Source organism: Diadema setosum, chromosome 9 (assembly GCF_964275005.1).
Source record: "Diadema setosum chromosome 9, eeDiaSeto1, whole genome shotgun sequence".
NCBI classification, from domain to species: Eukaryota; Metazoa; Echinodermata; class Echinoidea; order Diadematoida; family Diadematidae; genus Diadema; species Diadema setosum.
Genome location: NC_092693.1, coordinates 31,998,257 through 32,016,155, shown reverse-complemented (window position 1 = coordinate 32,016,155; position 17,899 = coordinate 31,998,257). Strand labels below are relative to the sequence as shown.

The 17,899-nt window shown below is 38.9% G+C and overlaps 1 protein-coding gene and 1 long non-coding RNA gene across 2 annotated transcripts; both read left to right on the top strand.

Annotated features, from left to right (window-relative positions):
- The first annotated feature begins 674 nt into the window (after positions 1–674).
- LOC140233313 (adhesion G-protein coupled receptor D1-like) lies at positions 675–15,370 on the top strand. The gene is made up of 14 exons (XM_072313424.1): positions 675–826; positions 1,443–1,645; positions 2,151–2,351; positions 7,077–7,192; positions 7,675–7,860; positions 8,790–8,913; positions 10,372–10,444; positions 11,149–11,269; positions 11,865–11,923; positions 12,451–12,577; positions 13,376–13,479; positions 13,996–14,095; positions 14,436–14,616; positions 15,294–15,370. Exons 1-14 carry the CDS (start codon positions 675–677, stop codon positions 15,368–15,370), a joined length of 1,824 nt encoding a protein of 607 aa, XP_072169525.1.
- A 678-nt stretch (positions 15,371–16,048) lies between these two features.
- LOC140233188 (uncharacterized) lies at positions 16,049–17,331 on the top strand. Its single transcript, XR_011901536.1, has 3 exons — positions 16,049–16,109; positions 16,676–16,749; positions 17,273–17,331. It is a non-coding gene; the product is annotated as an uncharacterized lncRNA (long non-coding RNA).
- The last annotated feature ends 568 nt before the right edge of the window (positions 17,332–17,899 follow it).

Genomic DNA, 17,899 nt, shown 5'->3' with positions numbered 1-17,899 from the left:
ACACACACACACACAACAGAAAGTAGGTATCAATGTAGGATAGAAATAAAAGATATTTTGATATATTACATCAGTAGTCCAGAATTGTATTCGACGTTTTCAGGAACCCGGTACGCTTCAGCTGACGAGTATTATGACGTCACCGACCCAAGTGGACCAATTGAAACGACGAATACCACTCTCGTCGACGATCGTTTTAACAACGAGGATGGAGCCTTGGGCACCCAGAGCTCTGATGGACACAGCTTTGGCTATGCATCCATTGGTACGTGTCCCGGATGTACGCTGCGTCATGAATGCAGCTCTGAGCAGTGAAGTAATTGCTACATGTCATCAATGTTGTAGTGTCATTATTAATACCAATATTTAAATATTGTGCATCGTAGAGAAGCCGGGAGAGAACCTTTGTTAAAAGCACTCATGTGTATCATCAGCTCTATATGTCGCTAATAGCACAGCAACATGGGTTAAAAGGTATGTTGATTTTAATAAAGACGTGGAAGCTAGATGATCATGTAACGCAGGGCTACTGAGTGTCTTCTGCTTGTGAAAATAGAGCGCCCGACATGATTTCAAAGCAACAGAACAGATAAAAAGCATATACACCTGAACCACGAGATCTCACTAAATGTCAATATTTCCTGTCGGTTTCCTTTTACCCCCATTTATTCATGATGTGTGAAGGAAACTATTCCGGCAAGTGCTTGAGTGACCCGTCCCTCTGCAGTCCGGCTGGTCTGACGGTCAGTTTCTGGATGAAAATGGAAGGCATTGGTCATTTCGCCGACCCATCGACCAACCCCGAGGGCTTGGGGTACATCCTAAGGTGAAATGCATACTCGTGCCATGAATGGTATACGCCTTTCAGCTGAAGAAAGAAAGATGACAGGTTCAGGAGTAGTGAACATGTCACTAGACGTATTTATGTTTTATTGTCTACAATGATAACGAAAGAATTTCATCATTTCACATACTTAGTAGGCTCCCTACTCTGATGTAACACTTTTGTAAAGAACATACATTATTAGGGGAAAAACACAAATGAGACCGTCATAACCAACACACGCCTGACCACAAGTAAGGATTTTAGCATTGATATTGAAATAATAGAATCACCATTTTTATTTTTCTTGTTAAAATTAAAAAATTAATTCTTGCTCATCATGTCACAGCCTATTACATACTAGTCCCGACTTGATGTAAACCACTGCCCTGTACCGTGATTGATTAAAACACTATACGTCAGTACAGAGTGACTCGCCTCTAGTAAAAGAAAAACAAAACAAGTGATCAAAATTATTGTGCAAACACTGTAAATATTTCAATACCCGAGCACTTTACATTGATTTCATCGATACATGTCAGTCAGAGGATAAAGTTAATTCTTGTTGATTTGTGGTTGAGAGCCAAATTAAAATTTCACCATTCATGTCTCCCTGTAGTTCCGGGGCCCAAGCTCCCAATGGCCGTGGCTTTTCCGTGACCTACGACGGTGAGAGTGTGACCACTCGGGCGGTGAGCACGAATATGGAATGGGAAGCTTCGTTCGACATCGACGACTTCCAGGGGAGGAACTGGACCAACTTCGCTCTAACATGGAGCACGTCGTCTGGACTGGAAGTGCTACTCGATGGCGAACTCATGGGTGATGATTTCATCTCATTATTTTCCAAAATATTTACCGTTGGCATGCATTTGGAGGAAGAGGTCTTGACTAAGAAACTCACTTTCCCGTCAGAAAATGAATATTATATAAAATATGTTATTTAAAATAAGTTCAAAGACTTATATTTATTGGATGAATGTGGCATAGCTCCAGAATATAAAGAAACCAAATAATCATATCTGATTTCAACTGTGGACCAATCTCTGAGTATTAGTGAAATCTTAGGGAGCTACAGTATATTGGAAAAGTGAGTCTCCAGTCCATTTTGATTTCATGCTGGCGCAATTTGATATACAGTACTGCGAATGATATGCGCTATATAAAAACTTGTAATCATTATGTGGTACATACTATTATAGTATTATAAAAACAGGATCATAACCTGAATGAGTTTGCAGCCCCTTTTTTTCATGATTTCGGCGGACCCATACCTTTAACTAATCAGCACGTTTTGCTTGTTTGTTTGTTTGTTTTTGTCGCGTAGCAACGGATCCCATGGGCACGCCTCTCTCGGGTTCTACAGTCGACGTCCACACGGTTGTCCACCTCGGCAAGCGAAATGACCAAGCGAGCGGATATCTCGGTGGCTCCTTTGATGACGTCGCCATCTGGATTTATACGATCAGCTACGAGGACACGTACGGGATCGATCAGCTGCTCGGCGACCTCGGACTCGACAGCGTTTGTGAGAGCACTCGTTTCCAGTAGTTATAGGGAAATACGTACTAGGTGTTACAAAAAAAAAACATTTCCAATTTTGATCCTTAATAGTTCGAGAGCTATACATCAGATAACACTGTCATTGATATGAGCAATAGCTGAATAGTGTACAGTTTAGTTGGAGGGGATTTGAATATGAGCGAATGAATCAGTTTCGTTAAATCCATGATTGATTTTAAAGTTAAGTTCCAGATTTCGGTCAAATTTGGACTCTCTGTACAAAATTGAACTTTGCACAAGAACCAATGATGTGTATGCGAGTGTGTGCTTACAATGACCCTGATCAATAGACATGAATACCACGAATACCACCTTTTCAGAGCTCTGCTGACTATGCTTCAGGACTCTTGCTCCAAGGCACATGAATGCTTTATCAATAATTCCTGATGAATTGCCCTGGGCACTGCTAGTCTGAATTCATGGTAAAGGGTAAAATGCATGCATGCACATGACAGAATAAGCAAATGTTTTCATGTGCTTGCATTCACTATATTTCAGGATGAATAAAGACTAGCTATGCTAGTGGAGTTTCTCATGAATATGTAATAGAGCATTCCAGTTCTGGCCATTGGTCAGGACCACTGACAAAACCAAATACTCCCATACACACCAATTGATCCCTGCGCAAAACTGAAATTTTGTACAGAGGGTTGAAAACAGAGCAAAATCTGAAACCTAACTTCGAAATAAATCTTGAATTTGTATGAAACTGGTTTATGATATCATTGTTAAAGTACCTTAAACAAAATTGTACACTATTCAGCTGTCACCCATATCAATGTCAGTGTTATCTGATTTATAGTTTTTGGACTATTAAGGATCAAAAGTGGGAAATGCTTTTTGTAACACGTAGTATTTTCATTTAGGAAAACGGTTAGGATTATATCCGACAGTTCCCATACAGAACGTATAAGCTCTGTTAGAGCTAAACGCACACACACACACACACACATGGGCGTAAATCCCGGGGGGGATGGGGGGGATATATCCCCCCCCCCCCTGAAATGGAGGAGGGGGGGATGGCCTGTACAATCATCCCCCCCCTGAATTTTGGGGAAAAAATGGAGGAAGCAGAAATGTGATTGTATCAATTTTGGCATATTGCATGACGTTTGTACGCCGGCCTTCAGACAGGTAACAGAGCTGAACAGTATTCTATCTTGTAGGAAAATGTATACATAATTTTCTCAAGCGCTCGCTCGCTTCGCTCGCTCGCGAAGAAAGTAACATCGACATACACTGTAAGGTATGGCTCAGACGTTGACAACGTCAAATAGTATAGGCCTATAATGTAAACATGCTATGACGCGAGTAACTGGGGACCATCTGCAAGATATGTAGGAAAACAAACAAACAAACAATAACAAAAACTATATCGCCATAATTGAACCCCCTCCATTTCCTGAATCATTCCTGAGAAACGACAGTGACTGGTGACTCAGTCAGGATACATCTATGAGCATACCCAGGGAAGATCAGGGGCGTCGAATCTATCTGGGGGGGGGGGGGGGCAAAGGGGCATTTGCCCCGCCCCTACGGAAGTGTTTAGGCAGACAAATCATTTATCCCCCAAGCAATTCCCGAGATGAGGACAAATCTTTCTTAATGGAAAATTGTCCAAATATCGCCAGAACTATGCACCAGATCGTTGTATTGCAATCATAAACATGCAAAAGCTCCGCTATACAGGATCCCTTTCGATAGACTTTGTACACTTTTGAGATTGACGTATATTTCCCTAATTTATCAAAGAGTGTGCAGCAGATCTTTCACTTAACAAAAGCACCCTCATATGCAGAGGCGTCGATGGGGGGGGGGGGGATGGTTCCCCCGTAAAAGTGGGACAAACAAAAGCGAAAAATATAGCTACAAACGGCAGTGTTTGGAGTGTAAAATGTCAAAATTTTAAAGCTCGCTCGCTCCGCTCGCTCGCATTTAATCGCTATGCCATTCTCCTGATGCTGCTGCCTGTGAATGGCAGCAGTTGCGCCCGGTGCGCCCCGGCCCCTTAATTTTCAAAGCGAAAAATATAGCTACAAACTACAAACGGCAGTTTTTGGACTGTAAAATGTCAAAATTTTGAAGCTCGCTCGCTTCGCTCGCTCGCATTTAATCATTATGCCATTCTCCTGATGTTGCAGCTAATTGCCAGCAGTTTTCGCCCGATGCGCCCCCCTTAATTTCCAAAGCGAAAAATATAGCTACAAACGGCAGTTTGGGGACTGTAAAACGTCAAAAATTTCAAGCTCGCTCCCTTCGCTCGCTCGCATTTAATCATTATGCCATTCTCCTGATGTTGCTGCTAGTAATTGCCAGTAGTTTTCGCCCGGTGCGCCTCCTTAATTTCCAAAGCGAAAAAATACCAGCCACAAACGACAGTTTGGGGGACTGTAAAATGTCAAAATTTTCAAGCTCGCTCGCTTCGCTCGCTCGCATTTAATCATTATGCCATTCTCCTGATGTTGCTGCTAGTAATTGCCAGTAGTTTTCGCCCGGTGCGCCCCCTTAATTTCCAAAGCGAAAAAATACAGCCACAAAGGACAGTTTTTCGGGACTGTAAAATATCAAAATTTTCAAGCTCAATCGCTTCGCTCGCTCGCATTTACTCGTTATGCCATTCTCCTGATGTTACTGCCAGTAATTGCCGGCAGTTGCGCCCGGTGTGTCCCCCCCCCCCCCTTGATTTCCAAAGCGAAAAAATACAGCCACAAACGACAGTTTGGGGACTGTAAAATGCCAAAATTTTCAAACTCGCTCCCTTTCATTTAATCGTTATGCCATTCTCCTGATGTTGCATGCTGCCAGTAATTGCCAGCAGTTGTGCCCGGTGCGCCCCCCCCCCCCCCCTTTAATTTCCAAAGCGAAAAATATAGCCACAAACGACAGTTTTGGGACTGTAAAAAGTCAAAATTTTCAAGCTCACTCGCTTCGCCCGCTCGTATTCAATCGTTATGCCATTCCCCTGATGTTGCTGCCAGTATTCAACTGCCAGTATACAAGTTGCACCCGGTGCACCCCCCTTAATTTCCAAAGCGAAAAAATACAGCCAAAAGCGGCAGTTTTGGGACTGTAAAATGTCAAAATTTTCAAGCTCGCTCGCTTCGCTCGCTCGCATTTAATCGCTATACCATTCTCCTGATGTTGCTGCCAGTGATTGACAACAGTTGCGCCCGGTGCGGCCCCCCTTGATTTCCAAAGCGAAGAAGTATAGCTACAAACGGCAGTTTTTAGCATGTAAAAGCATTATGTCAAAATTTTCAAGCTCGCTCGCTCCGCTCGCTCGCATTTAATCGCTATGCCGTTCTCCTGATGCTGCTGCCAGTGATTGACAGCAGTTGCGCACGGTGTGCCCCCCCCCCCCCCTTAATTTCCAAAGCGAAGAATATAGCTACAAACGGCAGTTTTGGGACTGTAAAATGTCAAAATTTTCAATGTAAAAAGATTTCACTGTGGGAGGGAGAAACCCCCCTACCATACCCTCCCCCCCCCTCGCTTGCTTCGCTCCCTCACGATCTCATAACCGCTCCCCAAGATCAAATCCTGTCTACGCCGGTGATAGGCCCCACTATTTAGTAGGCCTTCGCAGTGATGTCGCACAGGCGGAGCAAGAGCTGAAATACCACGATTTAGTCATTCAATAATATATTGTGAATATTTCATTTTCTATTGGTTTTTTAAAGAAAAAACAAACAAAAATTTCACCAAAAGTGTGCAGCAGATCGCTGAATTTCAGGTCTGAAAATGCAAAATCTTCCTCGTGTGGGAAAGGAACCCCCCCCCATACACACCCTCCCCCCGTTAACCCGGTCGCTCCGCTCTCTCTCACAGATATTTCAAAAACAAAAAATGTCTTCATACTTTTAAGGTCTGATTTTCCGCCGCAAGTCATCTGACAAGCAAAAAAAAAGCAACAACAAGAACAAAAAGTCTTCATATTTTTGCTGCCACTTTCCTCCCACTTTATATTTCATGCAAAAGAGTGGGACATCCGATCCCTGTAAAGTGTGCGTGTGGGGGGGGGGGGGGGGAGAAGCTTCTCCCCCCCCCCCCCCCCCCCCCAAGGCTGCGCCAGTCCGGTTATGGGCTTGTAAGCGTGGTGATGGTGACCATGCCCCCCACTCCTCAGTACGGATTTACGCCGTTGCACACACACACACGCACACTGACTCTGATATATATACACACGCACACACACACACACACGCACACACACACACTGACTCTGATATATATACACTTCTCTGCATTAAATCCCCCTTTTCAAAGTCATTACCTGTACATCATTTGGCACTAGCTTAGAACGATTGGGGGAGAAACTGTAACGCAAGACCGTTATCTTCAGTACGTCCTAAGGCAAACTCAATGATGAAGTTCATCTGACTATAGGAGAAAGAACAATTAAATATGAGAGTCAAATCGACACCCAGATACAGCATATAAATGTATTTTCTTTCATTCTTTGCTCGATGGAAAATAAATTTATTTGAATTGAATAAAAAAAGAAATTGAAAAGCTGATGAGATTCGAAACGGTCATAATAATGAGGAAACGGAAACTTTGTTTTAAATCAGATGCGTTGTGCGCATGATAATTTCATACAGATATCCATACTTTCTACAACTTTATTTCTTTCGAAAATGTCAGTGGAATTCTCTTTATCTTTCTCTCTTTTTCCCATGATGACTGGTAGTGTTGACGGATGATTTCGGCGCACTCTTGAGCTCCGAGCCAACAACGGGGAAGAAGGAGTGCCGAGTTCTTCACGAGGCCGACTGCGCCAGGACGCTCGTTGAACTCGAGTCTATAGTAAGTATGAAAAGTCAAAAAAAAAAAGTATAGAAACAAGCACTGAGAAAAGTAGGGAAATATCAACAGCTTCGTTATTCATAATAAGTGATGAAAACTTCATTAATTTCAATTCCTGCTCCGTGATCTTGTTCTTCTTCTCTAAGGTATTGTTGGCAGAGCCTATGGGTAGCCTCTTATACTCTGTTTCTTCTTTATACACCATACTAGCGAAAATGCAAAGCGAAATAAAATCGATCCACTAGATTCTTAATATCCAACGTACATCTTAACGCTTTCTTCTTCTTTAAAATATACCAAACTTGAGTTATTCGTTGGTATTGTATTTTATGTTACTAAATCCATATCAGATGGTATGTTCGTTCATTTGTAGTTGCTACAAAGGCTTAAACGAACCTAAACAGGAACTATGCTGACATTCTTTAATGAATGATAATGTGATGAGACCTTTTAATACGAGCTTCTATATCTTGTTCTAACAGGCGAACGAGGAACTATTCTTTGGACAGTCAGCTGAAATGAGCATGCGCGGTAGACTCCACCATCTGGCAGAGAGCCAACAAACGCTAACACCGGACGATCTCCGCGCAGCTGTGAATGTGGCGGCAATCCTGTCATTGGTCGTCGAACCTTTCGACAACGAAACGGCCGCCAGTAATGCTATTCTTGTACGTCATCTTTATATATCTCAGATATATTGTCATGTTAAGCTGCATATTCCTGCAGCAGACGTATTCATCTAAAATTGAAACGAATTTTAAGTATGAAGTTCAAGTTATTTCATTTTTTTTATGTACAATGTATGATACGACAAAATTATTGTAGAAGGTTGCGTGTCAATGACTTAACACTCTTCATGTTATTTCCGTTCTTATTAACCGTACTTGCTTAAGCAATCTCCTAATCGTTCCCTGTATTGTGTCATTTGAAAAGAAAAATAAAAGCATTGCTCAAAGCAGGCCTATAATAACGCCTGAGTGATACTTATTCAGGGCAGTCGAGAGGAAATCTATTTGTGACTTCACAGATGTTCACTTTTTTTTTACGACTGCCGGCAGGAATTTATCCAGTCTGTTGACGCTTTACTGGATTCGAACCGAACGGATGCATGGAAAGAATTGCAGAGGGTAAGTCATGGTGACACGGGCTTGTCCGACATGCAAGACATTGTAATCAATCACCATTAATTTTCATAGTAAGAGGTAGACTTTAACATGGAGGAAGAACTCACTGCAAAACCATTGCATTGTGTAATTCTGATTGTAACAGTGATATCACTATAGTAACCATCCTTTTTACAGCATCGTGGTGTCTGCAGAGCTTCACTACATTGAATGCGCACCAAATGCGTACTACATGTACCTCCACTCTTCGCCCAAGCTGCTTACGACAAACACGTTGAAATACTGAACGACTTCACCGACGTCAATATCTCCTCGGTAGATACAAGTATTGTGGGTAGGAGATTTGCTCATTTGCATGACTGTCGTAGCAGGGCTGGACCCTCAGATCTTCATGTAGAAAACACATGTCAGTGCGCAATTTACTTGACTACGACACTTCTTAAATGAATCCTTTACTTCGTGTTTACCCCCAGACGAATCCTGGTTCCACTGCCCTTGTCCATACAATGGAAGATTTCATTCTTGAGGCATCCAAAAGTATGGATACCAGTCCGACTTTTGTGGGCTGCCAAGACTTCTATGAGACCTCAACAATTGGTGAGTGGCTTAATTGTGTAATCTAATGATACTCAACTTTCTACAGGACTCTTGTGGTAGCGTAACTTCTGTTTATATCCAGTCAGTGAACAAATCATTATGCATTAATAAAGGCAGGATATTAGAGAAACGTAAATTGCAACAACAAAAAAATTAACTTGCTGGTTGCTGTTCTTTAACAATTGATGATATCTCTATGAATTTGTCTCCAGATATTCTCCTTGTTTGAAAAAAAAAAAAGCTTGTAGGAGAGTCTGTACTTTTATTGCATGGAGGCGAAGTATCAGTAAGATGCAATGAAAAAATGAATCAACAACTAATTGCAATCATTTATCAGACAAATTCGTTACAATTTTATTACGCAGCCACTTGCGTGGATAAATTTGACGTGACAGCGTTCGGGAATAAGGGAGTGGTCACATTACCTCGGTACGATGATTCCCGCTGGTCCGGTGTACAGGAGCGATGGAATAACCTGCAAGAAGAGATAGAATTCCCACAAAATCTCTTCGACTACACACTAGATGGTAAACAGTATAAAAAACTAAGAGTATGCAACATTTTTAGATATTAATATGCAGTAAAATTGTGATGGAGGCTCCTATACCAATATTACTTATTGTTTATTGTCTTTATAATATTCTTTTGTATAGTTATCTCTTTTTTGAATTTCCCCATCATAAAACTTGCTCTGTACCTATTGATAGCATACTGATTTCAATAAACGCAGAGAGATTACTATAGATTGCGAGTTAACCTTTACGCTTTACGAAATCTTCTGAAGATATGAACACTATTGCGGCTTGTAAAACTTTTAAATATCAAAGCAGCAATACAATAAAAAGGCCTTGGTAGTCATGTAAACAATAAGATCTGATAAGAATGAATGCACGATGGCGTTCCTTCGCTTCTGTCATTTATTCTATACATAAACATCAAAAAGCTATACCTGTGACAATATTTTGAAGTGGTATCCGATATTACGAAAAAAAAAAATCACAAATTATTTGATTCCATTTTCAATTATGTATCCTTGAAATGTATATTTTCATGTTTGCTTGAGAAGAAACATTAAATTAATGTGAAGATTCCATCACGCAGAATGTATAAATATGTTTGTATGAAAAATGGCTCATTTTGTAATGACTACTTATAAATGTTATTTTTTGCTATCTATGTATCATTTCTTCAAATGCATGTCGAATTTATACTTTTTGTACATTCTGTTGAAAGAAGTGAAAAATAAAACCTTTGAACCTTTGAACCTCTGAATAAACAATCGGAGAAACAACAAGATAAAACAAACTGGTGGCTCATCAGGTAATGATAATAATAATCAAGCTTATGAGCCTATATACGTAAGGTGAATCAAATTCTATTCATATCGAAGAGTAAACCTAACTGATATAGTCAGCGTCCAATTGATACCTTGTAATTTTCATGTACACGATTCCGCAGGAAACGAAGGGGTGATAACTCTTTCTATCTACGACACTCTAGATGACGTCATTCCCCATAATACAAGTCAGAAGTAAGTGTTATTATGCCATCATATTTTTTCTTTTTTTTTCTGTTTGGCGCTTTTTGGGGGGATGGTTGTGGAAAAGCTGCTAGAATGGTGACGGTTACAGGTTATGCGTTTGTCCGCCGAATGTATTATCATTAAACCGTCTTTGTTCGACTCCGCAACGAGCTGTCTACTGAAACTTGCCAATAAAAAGTCTCTCATTATAGTGAGTTTATGTTAACACAAACATAACGAAATTCGTTTGGACCAATACGTGTCAACTCTCTACGCCTAGGCAAGAAGTCAGTCATTTTTATACAGTCATCAAAGATATATCTGCGTCTTTGGCAATGAATCTACCATGTCTGTAATATTACACTGCGTTAACTGTATAAAGCCAACTATAATACACAGTAGCTTTCCTCATATGAAATAGCAAAACAGTGTGAAAGATAGAAAGAGGGAGTTTGCGAGAGAGGGAGAGAGAGAGGGGGGTAGGTCTAATTGCTAAGTTGTAAAGCTCGCGTGCCAATATCAAGTCGAACTGCGTATTTCCGCAAAATGTGTCGTCGCCGTTTTGATTACGCCATATTGTATGTCAATTCATCATCTACGAGATTCTGTAGTCCCGATATACAATGTGTTCAACAACAAAAAAACCCTATCTATTTCTGGTGATATGCAATGGCTTATAATACAATACTTTTTTATTCGTTTTCGCAATCCAGTTTTGTCTCGTCAACGGAGAGCCAACCCTGGGTAAACAGTCGTGTTGTGTCGGTCTCCGTCAGTCCAAGTCTACGCAAGGAGCTCTACAATCCCATATCCATTGTCTTCATCCATACCAGCGTAAGTTCAAAGGTCACTTTTACCAGCCAATCATCCTGATCATGCTGATGTAAACCATATAATCAAATCGATACACTTTTTTGCTTGTTTTGTTTTGTTTTATTTTGTTTTGTTTTGTTTTGAAAGGTACAGTACAGTGTTTTACGCCAAAGAATGGTAATACGCAATCATCATAATAAATATTGTGGGCAGTTTCAAATTACATTTTGAGCTCAGCAAGAAATACATTCATAATATGTTTTCTACAGTAAATTGAACGACACGACACGAACTATAGCACGATCCATACCAGCGTAAGTTCAAAGGTCACTTTTACCAGCCAATCATTCTGATCATGCAGATGTAAACTATATAATCAAATCGATACACTTTTTGCTTGTTTTGTTTTGTTTTGTTTTGTTTTGTTTTGTTTTGTTTTAAAAGGTACAGTACAGTGTGTTGCGCCAAAGAATTGTAATACGCAATCATCATAATAAATATTGTGGACAGTTTCAAATTACATTTTTAGCTCAGCAAGAAATACATTCATAATATGTTTTCTATAGTAAATTGAACGACACGAACTATAACACGATTTATCACAATAATTGTACAGGGCGTGTCGGATGAAAGCACGTTCACACCTGTCTGCGCGTTTTGGAACTACTACATACCGTGAGTATTGGCAATGCCATATGTGGAACTGGCTTTGGAAAGATAAAGAATTAAAATTCTTCTTGATCAGCTGTTGATATCTTATCAAAAGTGTAAATTTTGTTATGCTATCAATTCAGCTCATTTCAGTCCACATATCGGAGCGCCTTCCATGAAATTGATTTCCACGTCTAAATAGATCATCCACTAATCAATATGGATTCATACCAATTAGGTTCGATTCAGGATGATAAACTTTTAAATTCCAGCATTCAAGTGAACTGTCGGCGTATTTCATAACATTTAAAGAAGGCAATTATGCGTATTAAGTTCTTTTGTTTTCTTCATGTGGAACAGTTTGTCTTCAGAGTTTTAGCATGCATGTTTTCGAATTGCATTATTATACTATTAAAGTAAGAATTAAATTCAGTCACAATAATCCTATATGTAAATTACATATATACCGTTGAAAAGTTAATCTACCAGTCTTCCAGTGGCCCTTGTGCAATCCGTATAATAAAACTCTTTACTTCTTGTCACCTTATCAGAGATACCAACGGTGGGTCATGGGATAGAACGGGGTGTGAGACAACCGCGTTCAACCGAACTCACACCATCTGCGAATGTACGCACTTTACTAACTTTGCCGTTGTCATGGAACCAGCGCCACTCCCTGTAAGTACGATGAGGTTGAATTGTGGAAAACTTCATGATTATCACGATTATATTGATGATTACGTGACAAGAAATCAGCCAAGGCGCTCTTGTTTGTTTGTTTTTTTCCTGCCAGATTTTTTACTATGATGTATAGTTATGTGATTTTGGATACAGTAATATATTTCTTTCTTGATTTTTCTTTGTTTGGGCCGCCACGCAAGTCCAGGTGTGATTTTGATGGCATTCCGCGATTTGTTTGGTTTTTTTTTTTTGTTTTTTTTTTTGGGGGGGGGTTTCATTTACGCATTGTAAACTGTACAATTTGCGTTAGTTTTGAGTATATGCCATTTACGTTCTATCAACTCTATGTGATTTTTTTTTTTTATGAAAAGATAAAAAAGATTTTTATGAAAAGTGATTCTATTTCATTTGTCAGTTTATCTGGAGAAAACATACTAATAAAAAGCTACCTCAAATTCAGTCAAACTAAGTTCTGAAGGTGAGATACACAAAATTTGCTTTGCAACATTCATTATTTTGCCGAGCTCAATAAACTATGCGGATTCTAGAAACGGTCTATTATAGCGCTAGATGCATTCATACCCATACACACAGATACATATTTCCAAAACAGACACACACATACACACATACGTACATACATGCATTTTATACATCTTTACAAACTTGTATATGTATATTATAAACATGATACATACATATATACACAGATATGAATGCATTTATACATATCACAGAAACACATATGACCATACAAAAAGTTGAAATACAGATATCTTACTCCCTTTACTTCAGCCTCCCGACACTGTTAAGGTTGTATTCAACTGGACCTCTCGAGGCTTGGCGGGAATCTCAGCCGCCTTCCTCGGTCTGCTCGTCTGCCTCTTTCTCTGCTGCATGTGAGTTATGAATAGATCCCTTCTCATTTAACCCATAGTCTTCTTTTTTTCGTGGACACAATGGATTAATTTCATATTTTGGCGTTTATTTTGTATTTTTCTTTTGTGCATTTTTATTCTTATCACTCTTCACAATCGATTCTCTGACTATCAATTTCAAATTTATTGTGCATAGATTATGAAAAAGCGTGTTTCCTTGAATATGAAATGTCGCTTGTTATATTGTTATATAACAATGTTATATAAAGATATTGTTCTGCAGCCGTCAGATATGAACCAACACGCGGGGCGTTGTGGTTTCTTTTTGAATAAGAGTTCCACAGTCAGATTACGGTGAAAAGTTAGTTCACGAAGAGCTGGAATTGAAATTGAAGAGAGTAAAATTTGCAGATAACATTGCATGAATGCAAGAAGGTACATGTTAACACGAGTCAAGTCATTAAGGTTTACAATTTAAAAAAAAACACACACACACATAATTTATATACATTTCATTTTGTCTCTAATTTTCTCCAGGCGTCTGCGCACCTTGCGCCACATCATCCACGTTAACGTTGCCATAGCAACAATGTTGTCCGCTGTTTGTCTCTGCCTCGCCACTGGAGAGTGGCCAGGGGTAAGAGATATTATTGTGTCAAGGATCAACTTATATAAATTATTGGAACAATAGCAAAATAATACGTAAGAAACATAACAAAAGAGAGAAGTGGCGACGAATAGATGAATGCTGGACATACTGATGGGAATGACAACCTGTCGAAATCGGGCAATTTTTTTTTTTATTTCTAGCCAAATTTTATCACAAAAAGGATGACAGAAAAATATTTGCTCATAAACAAATTCACTGAAGTGATAGCTATCAAAGTGATACGATTAGAATTAGCATGATCTGGAAAGATTCTCGTAGTAATACCCTAGTGTGTGGTGTATACATGTTCCCGTTCTTTCTTTCAAAGCCGACTTGTCGCTTGCTGGGAGCTCTACTGGAGTACAGCGCACTTGCCGTCGTCTTCTGGTTGTTTGTCGACGCCGTCCAAGTGCTGACCGAAGTCGAGTTCGGCTACGTTGGGGCTGACGCGGTCTTGTCGTCGTGTCCGATGCCGAATAGATTCTATGGCTTCATGTTCATCGGTTGGTGTAAGTCTTCTTCAGGAACGAATAATTATCACACTTTTCCAGATGTTCTACATCAACCCATCACTTTTCGGAACTCAGTCGATCAAGTATAGCATCCACGATGAATATGCAAAGTATGATATGTGGGCAACGTGTTGAGTATTCAAAGTGTCTTTTCTTGGCGGAGGCAATAGCTTTAAATTCCAATTTATAGTATATCAATTTCCGACATTCATCAATTTCATATTACAAGTCAATCATTTCACATTTAAACCAGTTAATCAGTATTCATTACAAAACTTGTTGCAAGTCCAATCTCCAAATTGGACAAATTCATTCATGTTGATTGCCGGAAACCTGTGAAATTATACAATAATCAAAACGGCTGATTAGTAGAGAGCTTCATATATTCAGACGTTTAAAGTTATTTTCATTCGAATTCGCGACTTTGGGTCTCCCTCAATTTCAATTATGACGTACAAGGGGGATGTCATTTTTAATACATCTTGATTTCTTGTACTTTCGGCCCTCGATTTCATTGCATTTATTCCCTGCAGATGTCCATCCAATGTCATGAATGTGGAATATGAATGAATAAATTTCATTTTCATTTTACTTCACATTCATCCACTGATATCGATATCATTACCAAACTTGGCTTCTTCACATCTTCGATATTAACGTTCTGATCGATACAGGTTTGCCGGCACTCGTCACGGGGATTACAGTTGCTCTAGACACCATTGGGATTCGTAAACTGGACTGTGGTCTGTGAGTTGATTGAGAGGACATTCAGAAACGATACTATGTTGACATCAAACATCTGTTTATATCGCGTGTAGACATGGCCGAAAAAAAATAATATTATTTACATAATCATGATACCATGGTTCTACAGAAAACCTGTAGTGTTAAAATGTGGTACATTCGCATCCAAAATAATTTATATTTTCTGTAAGAAATAATAGTTTTTGTCAATTTTGTCAATCATTAAAGCAAGCGAAGAAAGTAGAGAATATAATATGTCTGAAAAACTAAAGCTTTTGTATCTGATATCGTATTCATATTATTTAGACGTTTTGTAGCTGCCTGTCAATTTTGTATTATTTGTCTTTATGTATCATATGTGACATTCATTTTGTACCTGAATATTAAGTGAATGAAATTTCTTTGTGAAAAAAAAATGATACCTTGATATAATTTTCGTCATTCTCATGTTCTACCTTATTTTTGTTGGATACCACTTTGATGTAAGCTTAGAACGACTCTAACGACTGACTACTTCTGTATATAACATTACATTGCTATGATTCTCAGAACCTAAAGCAATTCGCTGATAAGGATCGATTGCTTCAGCATTAAACATCTTTGGTAGGTTGAAGAGCAGCGAAAACTACTTTTGCAAAAATGAGAAATGTGGTATTATTTTTTTTTACGTGTGTAACAGGTGCTGGGTTACGAACGAAAATAATCTGTATGCGGCATTCTACGGACCACTTGGCGCATGCTTTGCGGTAGGTGTCATTGGCACGCAGGTGCTCAAGAAAACTAGACTAAAATTGATATGAAAGGAATCATCTGGCATATGATGTTGTCAAGAACGTAAATCTAAATTCCAACTGGGCCAAGATGTGAAAATCAAGAGTGCCGTTTCCTGGTATCTTCAGTTTGCTGTCTTTGTCAATTTTCTCAAGAGGAAAGAAAGCGTATTCAGTGAACTAATTTCATTTATTCTCAAGATTGAAGTTTAAAGACAAAACAAATAAGAACATAATTATATATCTGAATGGATATGTATGTATTTTGTCCATTTATGCTCTCTTTCTATCTATAGCCCCCTCTGTATAAGCATATGTTATAAATCGTGAACTATCTACCGCCCACATGATGATTTTGATTACTCTATGGCGGCGCAAAGAGCGACAGATGATCACTGATAAGTATAGCCTGCAAAGAGCATCACCATGATACATCCACTTTCACGAATACTCTTATGCGTGAGAATGGTTTTCCAGAACTTTAGTACTTCCATGTTACCATCATTAATTTTTGTTTTGTCTGGGTTTTTTTTTTTTTTCAGCTGTCCATGCTTTTCCTCGTCATCTCTAATCGAGGAATCCACAAACTCATCTTGGTCGACACTGCCCCCATCAAGTAAGTAAGCCCATGGCTAATTCATCAGTACGCTTTCACAAGTCAGTGTAGTGTATGTTTGATTCATTATGAAGTTAGTACACTTGAGAAGATACGTGTTTTATGTAATTTGAATTCCACTTTTTTGATAACATTCCGTTAAGCCCTTAACTGTATGTAAGTACCATGTCTCCCTTTATATAGGAGCGACATGCTATTCACACAATATATTGCAGACGAGATAATCGATGGTTTAATAGCATACTGATTCGTTTGTCGTCATCAAATAGGATATGATTTTATTCATTCGTAATTTATTGTAACTTCCTATAGATCCGTCTGTCCGTGTGTAGGTATGTCGAGACTTTGTAACATTTGCATCTGTTACTGTCTCTATTTGTCTCTTTTTTTTTCTCTTTCTCTCGCTTCTATCTCCCTCAATATCTCTTCCCCTCTTCCATCTCCTCTCTCTTACTTTCTCTTGTGTTGTAATCATAGTTCGTATCCATTCAAATCATTGTCACTTATTTTGATCTCACTGTAGAGCTAGTATGCTGGCAACCTGTGTAATCATGCTGGCAAACGGTGCGGCTTGGATCTGTGGATACATCGGTTTCTACGGCGCTACCGTTCTCCCGTATTACGTCTTTCTTGTACTGTTTGCGTCTCTGGTGAGAATACATCATTCATGAGAAGAATATATAAGTCCACTTTATTGTTGTTCTTGTCTGATTACTTAATAGTAGAACAAAATAAAGGAATACTCGACGGCAAGAAAAAAAAAAGGAATAGAACAGAAGAAGAAGGAAGAGCACGATGATATGATATGATATGATTTGATATAATATAATATAATATAATATAATATAATATAATATAATATAATATAATGTAATATAATATAACACAATATGATATCAATTTCTATCATGTAATATAATATAATAATAAATCAATTTTTATGATGTAATGTAATATAAAAATTAGGAATAATAAAAATAATGCTGATGATCATGCATAAGAAGAAGGAAAAGGAAATTAGGAAGATAGGAAAGATTTTAAAATATGAAGGTGAAAAAAGAAACGGCTAGATTAGGAGAGAAGAATGGAAAGCAATGATTCTCTTTTCGCTACCTTTCCTCGTCTTACAGGGAATCATTGTGTTCTTGAT

What these genes read in the sequence shown, in the direction of transcription:
- LOC140233313 (XM_072313424.1), top strand. Translation starts at nt 675, where the DNA reads ATGTGTGAAGGAAACTATTCCGGCAAGTGCTTGAGTGACCCGTCCCTC. An exon ending in TCGTTGAACTCGAGTCTATA is followed by an intron (nt 7,193 to 7,674) that starts GTAAGTATGAAA and finishes TTGTTCTAACAG; the next exon opens with GCGAACGAGGAACTATTCTT. An exon ending in TGGAACCAGCGCCACTCCCT is followed by an intron (nt 12,578 to 13,375) that starts GTAAGTACGATG and finishes CCTTTACTTCAG; the next exon opens with CCTCCCGACACTGTTAAGGT.